The sequence below is a fragment of the Paramormyrops kingsleyae genome, chromosome 23 (genome assembly GCF_048594095.1).
Source record: "Paramormyrops kingsleyae isolate MSU_618 chromosome 23, PKINGS_0.4, whole genome shotgun sequence".
Taxonomy (NCBI): Eukaryota; Metazoa; Chordata; class Actinopteri; order Osteoglossiformes; family Mormyridae; genus Paramormyrops; species Paramormyrops kingsleyae.
The window spans coordinates 10,949,356-10,958,234 of NC_132819.1; the positions used below are offsets into that span (position 1 = coordinate 10,949,356).

An 8,879-nucleotide genomic window follows, 5' to 3' on the forward strand; every position below is an offset into this window, starting at 1 on the left:
CGGATCCACTTCAGCACGCTGTCGGCTGGACAGAGGTGCGTTACTGCCACCTAGCGTCTGGGAGCTGGCGACAGGTATAAACACTGAGGATACCCCGGATAAGCCACTGGAAGATGGATGGATGGACTGATGGATGTATTCACAGCTGGGGCACGATTTCCCTTAAATAACTTAATGCATGTTTGCTCTGGATAAATGGTTGTAAGTTAGAACATTAGAACATAATAAAGTTACAAATGAGAGGAGGCGTTTCAATCCATTGAGCTTGCTTGGAGGGAATTAAACTAATAATTAAAAGTTGCCAGGATCTTGTCAAGTTTAGATTTGAAGGAATCTAGGGTCTTAGCTTGTATTACCCCCTTGGGCAGACAATTCCATACTCCAATTACACGCTGTGAGAAGAAGTTCTTTCTCAGACCCAAACTAAAGTGTCCCTCACTAATTTTTGACTGGGGCCACAAGGTCTTGAATTAGAACTTACTTTGAAGTAACAATTTGGATAAGCAGCACCTAAACCTGTTAGACTGAAATACAACACGCATCCATGATGTTTTAAGCCTGCCCATGTCTCAAGGTGGCAAAAGTGAGGGAACGTCTAGTTCAGCTCAGTGTTAGATAGACAGGCATTGTTCTAGTGGCAGAGATCACCTAATCAGCAGAAGTGACGTAGCATTGAAACACAAAGGCTGCATACAGATGTAGCTTTAGCATCCAGGAGCCAGAGGAACTCTCCCGGAAATGTCTGAGAAACGCTCCTGTTAGGGTGGTCAGGGGCTATGCTGTGGCACTGAGACTGCGTGAGCTTTAACAGGTCACACTGAAAGGTCTGACATTTAAATGTCATCCACATTTTTTAAAGTGAGACCATCTTCAGTGATCGACATGCTTTATAACAAGACTCCTCAAATCTGACCCTCAATTCCAAATCCAGGCCATGTTTTCAGTTCTCCCAGGTAGTTAGTTTAATAATTACTGATGCTGATTGGCCACAGATGCTTCACACCTGGCTCACGGGTAAAGGAAAATCAGCAGTGCTCTGCCCTTGAGGACCGTGATTTGAATAACCCTGATCTATAATGAGACACTTATCATATAAAAAAAGAAAAAGAATAAATAAATATTCCAAATTAAGGTCTTATAAAAAGGGTCTGAACAAAAACTCAGGTAGGTAAAAACTCAGGCAGCGGGGGGGGGTCTCACATGCTCATCGATGGCTGTCCCACTGCAGCTCAGGCCCATTGACTGCTCCATCTTACTGGAATTGTATTAAGAGACATTAAATACTGTCCTCATAGCCAGCAGCTAAACAGCCTCTGTTGCCCTCAGAAGTTCTTATTGAGTGGCTGGTGAAACTGCAGATCCTGCAGGGTCAAGCCTCAGTGGAATCACAGCTGCGTATAAGAGGCGTCCCGTTGAATAGGCCCATGTTTGGTAAGAGTAGCCAAAAGATCCTAATGGGTTCACAGCGCTGTAGTGAGTCGTACGGTACCACGGACAAACTAAATCTTTCACACTTTTCATAGTATTCATTTTTTTAAAGTCAACAAAATTTCTCACCTTTTCTAAATTTCACGACTGAAAAATTCCAGAAAGTAAGGCAGCAGTAATTCACTGCACAGAGACACTGACCTCTAGTGGTTATTTAAATTATTACAGGAGCAGCCAGATAGAAATGGGAATCTCACACATTTTACTATACTGCTTGAAGGCAGAGTTTATATGACGTCCACAGTCATTTTAAAGTAAATTTAAACACATATTTTTATTAAATATATTGAACTTACATAATGGTGAAAAAAAAAACACTTTGATGGGAGAATTTGCGTAGTACACAGAATAATCAGAATCAGCTTTATTGGCTAAGTATGTTTACACATACAAAAAAAAAAATCTCCGGTTTTTCGTCGCTCTCAGTTCACTTAAGAGGACAGACATACAGCAAAAAATGGGACTACAAAAAACAATTAGATACCGTTTGTACAGAAGAGATTTAAGCCAGAAGGCCATAGTGCAAAAGTGCATAGTGCAAGATGCTGGTTACTATGTATACATGAAGTACAGTGGGTACTTGGTGATAGCAGATTATTGCACAAGTATTGTCTTTGATACTTAGTGACAGCCTGGGGAAAGTAAGGCTTCATATGTCTGGTTGTTATATATAGTGCCCTGTAGCATCTGCCAGAGGGGAGGAGATTGAACAGGCTGTAACCAGTGTGTGAGGGGTCTGCAGTGATTCTGTCTGCCCGTTTCCTGTCTCTGGCCATATATAAGTCCTAAATGGAGGGCAGGTGTGCACCAATAATTTTTCTTAAAGTCCTGACTGTCCGTTGTAGTCTCTTCCTGTCCTGTTTTGTGGCCGAACCAAACCTGACCATGATGGACGTGCAGGGAACAGACTGGATTATTGTGGAGTAGAACTGAAACAGCAGCTCCTGAGGCAGGTTGAACTTCCTGAGCTGGTGCAGGAGATACATCCTCTGCTGGGCCTTTTTGGCAGTTGTGTCTATGTTAGCTGCCTACTTTAGGGAGACTGTGGATCCCAGAAACCTGAAGGCTTCCACAGGAGGCACAGTGCTGTTGCAGTAGGGTGGGAGGGGCGCTTTAAATCATGCTTTAAATAACGGAATAATAGGGGAGCAAATAAGTAATAAAAACAAGCCCAGGCGAAATGATTTTATGACACAACAAAACAACTGGTAATTATTTTCAACTTTTTTACTGGCCATTCCAATGCACTGTTAGGCCAGATCTCCTTTTTTCGGATTAGAGTTCCACAGCTCTCCCTCAGTAACCAAACTTGCTCAGAGGAATTTAATATAATTATATCTGTAACCTTTGTCTGTAACTCTCTATGAAATGTCAAATATGTAATCCTGCGAATTTCTCCAGGTTCGTTTCCTGTGCTGCCTTGCATAAACTCCAGCCCTCCCATGACCATGACCCGGATAAAGGGTTAGATGAATGGATCGCGGATACCCAAATGGTGTTAGAAAGAAGAGGCGAGAGAACGAGGGTTAATGTATCTTTCAGTGAGTTTCTGCTGTCGTAGGAGTTTTTGATTAGAACTACAATTAAGATCAGATTTAATTCCTTTATTGTCATTATACAGAGTACAACAACAGTCCAAACAGTGCATTCACAATAACGAGTAATTAAAAATGTAAATTAAGGTGTGCTGAGTAGAAGAAAAATTGACATATGAACAACTTGGACATAAGACATCATACAGGACATTACATAATTACATCATAATACACAGGCATAACTAGAGTGCAGTGTAGAAGAAAAATTGACATATGTACAATTTTGGACGTAAGACATTGCAAAGTACATAACTTAATAACACGATAAACCAAGGGCGTAACTTTGGCTGGAACATTGGGGGGGTCGAGGTCTCCACCCATTACAGGGGAAACATGATTATTGGGGGGGTTATATTGGCTGGATCTGATTATTGGGGGGGGGGGGGGGTCATGACCCCCCTAACCCCCCTGGAAATTACGCCCATGCGATAAACCCTGTATGGGAATGAAATACCACAAATAGCGCAAGGTGCAGTAAATGCAACCACCAGTGCAGTTAATACGGATAAGGCGAGGCTGGATATGAACATCCCAGTGATGTTTTAAAGTGACTGTAGTGGCAAAAATTGACATATGAATACTATTGGACATAGGACATCACACAAGACATAATAACACAACAGACCATGTATGGACATGAAGTATCATAGATAGTGAACTCTAAATGGTCACGGCAGTAGCCTATAAATATCTAAAAAAAAAAGTGTTGTATTATTCAGCTATATAAAACTACATACGCTCCTCTACTTACGAATGAGATACGTTCCGAACGGCCGTTCGTAACTTGAAATGTTCGTAAGTCGTTATTCAACATCATTTTAACGGTAGACGCAAGTAGGCCTACAAAGAACTAGGATGCTGGGAGTCCGCACGCTACGCTGCTGCGCGGCGGGAGTAGCGGCCAGAAGTCGTACTAGGCGGAACTGGCGCGCAGAAAAAAAATAAATTGATGTTACGGACAGGAAACGGGAGCCTAATCATCACAATTTGGACTTTTTGTTCGTATTTCTGAAAGTTCATAAGTAGAGGAGCGTCTGTATAGATATTTACTTAAAATGATAAACTACGCCTATAGATTTATATTATGCATTCGAGCTGAAAATATAATTTCTGATACCGATTAACAGTAAAATAAGAAAAAAAAAAATCAACGAAAGCCCACAAGCCGGCAATTAGTAGGCCTAATACAACAACAGATGCAAAGCCCGATTTTATTAACATTTAAGCTATCATTGGTTTGGGTTAAGAACTACAAAATTAGATAAAAGCAGAATACAGCAAACTTTCATGACACCACCGCCCACCCGCCCCCGGTTTTTTCGCTTTCCGGGTTGGCGGAGTGTGGAGGACATCGCGGGTTACGGTGCGACGCAGGCACGCCTACGTTTGCATTTACTTATTTATCAAAGTCTTGCAATCTGTTAAAAAGTGTTATCCGTTTCATGCCCATTGCTGCACCTTCCAGCAGCGATTTCACTGCAGCCTTGAGCAGCGGTTCACGCTGTTGAACGTCCTGTGCCCGCCCCGCTGGATGACAGTGCGGGCTGCGAGCCTGGTCCCTGGGTGGAGAGCGCAGGGCACTGCAAGCGAAGTGCGACCGCAGAGGAGCGGCTTCTTCTGCAGCATACAGCAGTACTAAGGTATAGATCGAGTTATTCATAGTACTTCAAACTTAACGGTGCCAAAATATGAATCAGCGCTTTACATATCACATTTGTCACATTTTGGGCGTGCGATTCTTTATTAGGTGGATGGCAGTGACAGATGATAGATGAATGTATAAAAGTGGCTTGACATCCCTAAGTAACCTTTAGAATTTTAGCGAATTTACATAGTTATTTTTATTTAGGCACGATACGAAGTGAACTGGATGCACGGTTTAGTTCAATTTTATAGACATTAAGTTATGTTTTGTCCTCGTCCCCTGACAAGTAAGGCAGAATTCTCAAAATCCACATTTACAATAGAAGTAGTCTATTAACGAAGCTCGTATAGATTTTGATGTATATTAGTGCCATTTATGATGCACACTAAAGAAAATTATGTTGAATAATAACACTCATTTTTTTCAGATTTATACACTACATGTACAACTTATATTTGTGAAATAGTCAAGAATTTAAAAATAAATTTTATTATCTGAAGGTAGAGAGGGACCGTTTTCCTCTACACCTATGTACTAATAATAAATGAGTAGAATATTCTGTGAAAGACGTCTTTACTTGCTCTTGTCTGACGTTGCACTTTGTCTGATGTTGTATCAATGCTCTGCTATCAGAAGCAATGACTCTTGAACTGGGAAACTGCACAGCTAAAGATTTCCCCTTGATAACGCTGACAAACACAGTGTCTTTCACTGCTTCAGCTTAAACATGGAAAGTATGCCGGTCTGTACAGCAGGGTTCCCTAGTTCTGGTCCTGGGGGGCCAGAATCCAGCACAGATTGCAGATTTCTTTGAAATCAGTGACAGGTTCTCAGACTGGTTGAGTGAAAAATGTTCCTTTCATGCCTTTGCTTCAGGCTCTACCATGTCAAACCTTTGAAGACACCCAATGCATAAGGTTGCTCAAATTGTGCTTCATTTTTTTCTTCACAAAACAGATTACATCTATGAATTATATTCTATAGAATAGTATGTATACATTGTGTACTTCTTAGTTATGACTTCTGCATTTTTTATTTAGGCTGAGCCCACCTGATCGAGCGGTCATGGTGACTGTTGCCATGGAGAGGAAGGGCCGTCTGCCCGTGTCCCAGCAGCAGGTGACCCACAGGCTGGTGACGGTGGTGCCCTGCCTGCCAGCCACCCTGAGGGACAGTGAGGTGCCCCACTTCTTCAGGGAGCGTCACGTCCTCACAGGCTACCGGCCACTGCACCAGGACTGGCGCTACTATCTCCTGTCCCTCTTCCGGCGCCACAACGAGACGGTCAACGTGTGGACACACCTGCTGGGGGCGCTGCTGGTCCTGGTGTGGTTCAGGGAGTTGGCAGAGGTGGTGGACTTCGCTGGCGATGCCCATTCCTGGCCTCTTCTCATCCTTCTCTTGTCCTCTTTCTGCTACATGAGCTTTAGCGCAGTCGCCCACCTCCTTGCGCCCCGCTCCGAGCTCACTCACTACGCCCTCTTCTTCCTAGACTACGTGGGCGTGGCCCTTTACCAGTACGGCAGTGCCGCGGTGCATTTCCACTACGCGGTGCCGGACGATTGGCCCCACTGGCTGCTTGGCCCGTTCATGCCAGTGGCGGCTCTGCTTTGCTGCTTCTCCTGCTTCGGCTGCTGCTTTGGAAAGTACTGCAGTCATAGCTCTCCAAGCTCCATACGCAAGCTGGGCCAGGTGCTGCCGTCTGCCTTGGCCTATGCCTGGGACACCAGCCCGGTGTTCTGGCGCCTGTGGGGTTGCCTGCCGGCGTGTGAGCAGGACCCTGCTGCCCTCTTCCACGCCGGGCAGGTGGGCTTCTTCCTGGCCAGCGCCCTCTTCTTCACTCTGCTGCTGCCTGAGCGCTGGCTGGCCGGACGCTGTGACTTCCTGGGTCAGGGCCACCAGCTCTTCCACACGCTGCTGGTCCTCTGCACCCTGTGCCAGCTGCAGGCCTCGCACCTGGACTACCGGGGCCGCCGCATGCTGTACCTTCGTCTCCATGGAGATGGGGAGCCCGCCTTTCTCGTCTGCCTGTTTGTGGCTGTGGCGCTCGTTTGCACATCCGTCGCGATCGGCATGACCAGCAAGGTGAGCCACTTGCTAAGGAGCAGAGACGGCAAACATGAGTAGTGGGGGTGTGACTCCATTGAGCCCCCTAAGGCCCCATGAACTTTCACTGGACTTTTAAAACTTTTAGAACTTTAAAAACTTAGATAAGCACTAGGTATACTAAACACCTTTGAGTCCAAAGAGCACTGTCCCTCAGTGTAAAAAAACCTTCTTCGGTGATAGCTCTGTTTGTCCTCCGTTAGCTTGAATCAATCTGTATGAGCAGATGGGCTGCTTGTGTGTCTTGTGTCATGCCATGTAGATCGTTTTTAGATGTAGAAGCTCGGGTGCTTGCTATAGACTGTCAAGGTTGCATCAGGTACCATGAGCCAACACTGAGCTTGAATCGGCAAAACATAATGTTTTTAGAAGCACACATTATCTGAGTAAAATCTATGGGGGCTGAATGCTCATTGAGCCTGGATGTGCCACTAGTCAGCTGAATGTAAACAACCACATCCTGTGATAACATCACTCAACTTTAACCGCTTCCTCCCCGGGATGTGTTTAATCAGCCATTTTGCTTTTCACAGACGTCACACCTTAATGCATCTGTTTTCCCAGCAGCGTTTGTTAAAAAGGGGTCTGGAAAAGGCCCCCTAATTGACAGCTTTTACCATTGCCAAGCCCCCTTCCCATCGTAAGGGGCCTCTGTCCCTGTTCATGTGCCTCTGTCCCTAGGCACTGTTATCTGTTCTTCATAAAGTCCATGTCACACACTGACATTGCCCGAAAGCTGATACCAATTTTGGAAGGTACAAGAGTAATAAACAAATATTGTGTGAACTCTCTGACTGTTTCTTATCAAGGGAGAGTTCAGCTGTCTGTCTCTATTCAACCTTTGCTGTGTGCTCAATTGGGCTGGTAATAGAGGCTTTGACAGTGATCTTCCAAACTCTTTGTTCAGTACGGCAGTAAATTGTGGTCTCTAAACATTGTGTCTCCCTAATGGGTTTCTTATTGGACATTTATGTATTGAATGGATTTTTTTATTCCCAGCCTGGCAGCAGTCACACAGAGCAGAACGAGGCACAAAGTCTTAAAATTATCAGTGTTTTTTATGACTATACCTTTTTCTGTATAAATCATAGTTATATAATATGCTTTATCCTGGGAATTTTGATGTAAAGATTTTCTTCCAGTGTTTATATTGTCATGCTTTTTAAACATTTATATTGAGTTTTCCAAACAAAATTAACATAAACAACAGGCAAACAGGAACACTTTTCTCCCAGGTTTGTGCTACATCAGTGGTCCATTCATTCTTATTGTATTTATATATCTCTGTGTATAAACCAAAAAGAAAAAGTTTAGGAGCCGGTAGGATTGGTTTAGATATTATTTTTCCCATCCTCCTAAAATTTTCAAATTTTTCTGAACTCCCAGACACAATAGAACAGAGTTCCTTTCACTTCATTACACATAAGACAAACATCTAGAATAATTTTATTAAATTTCTCCGGTATGACCTATGTTTCCATTAGCCAATTGTATTGCAGTAATACAACTTTAGCACAGGCGATTTTCCTCTGTAATTTCAGACTTTAAATCTTCCCTCTATACCACCAGTTTATACTGTGAATTTTCCACTGATAGAAATATTAATGAATTATAATGGTCTCATGTAATTTCTTTCCTTAAATGACCTCAACTTGTGTTGAGGTTTCTTTAGCATGTTTCTGTTTTTTGTATATATTTGTATATTGAAGATACTTGTTAAAAAGTTTATGTTTGCTTCTCAGCTCTTCACATGATATTATCTTGTCTAAATCAGTGTGATATACAGTAAATCCGTAACATATTTTGTACCTTTGGAGGCCCAAACCTTGAAAACAGGATCTGCTCTTCCAGGTGTAAACTGTTGGCGGGTGCCCCACGTAAACTTGATTTAGCCCCTCATCTTTTCAATAGCTAGAAACTTCCCTGGTCAGCTTGCTGGAATAGCAAAGTTACTGAACTGGATAGGTTGGTGACATTTTATGAACGCGAAATATGTGTTGCATACACCGATTCCAAATAAAAGTACACTATTATAGAACTGCAAA

At 43.3% G+C, this 8,879-nt stretch overlaps 1 protein-coding gene across 1 annotated transcript; it reads left to right on the top strand.

Moving 5' to 3' along the window:
* Window positions 1–3,850: 3,850 nt before the first annotated feature.
* Window positions 3,851–8,879, top strand: paqr7a (progestin and adipoQ receptor family member VII, a). Its single transcript, XM_023803992.2, has 3 exons — window positions 3,851–4,446; window positions 4,549–4,723; window positions 5,769–8,879. Exon 3 carries the CDS (start codon window positions 5,794–5,796, stop codon window positions 6,853–6,855), a length of 1,062 nt encoding a protein of 353 aa, XP_023659760.2. The 5' UTR covers window positions 3,851–4,446; window positions 4,549–4,723; window positions 5,769–5,793; the 3' UTR covers window positions 6,856–8,879.

What these genes read in the sequence shown, in the direction of transcription:
- paqr7a (XM_023803992.2), top strand. Translation starts at nt 5,794, where the DNA reads ATGGTGACTGTTGCCATGGAGAGGAAGGGCCGTCTGCCCGTGTCCCAG.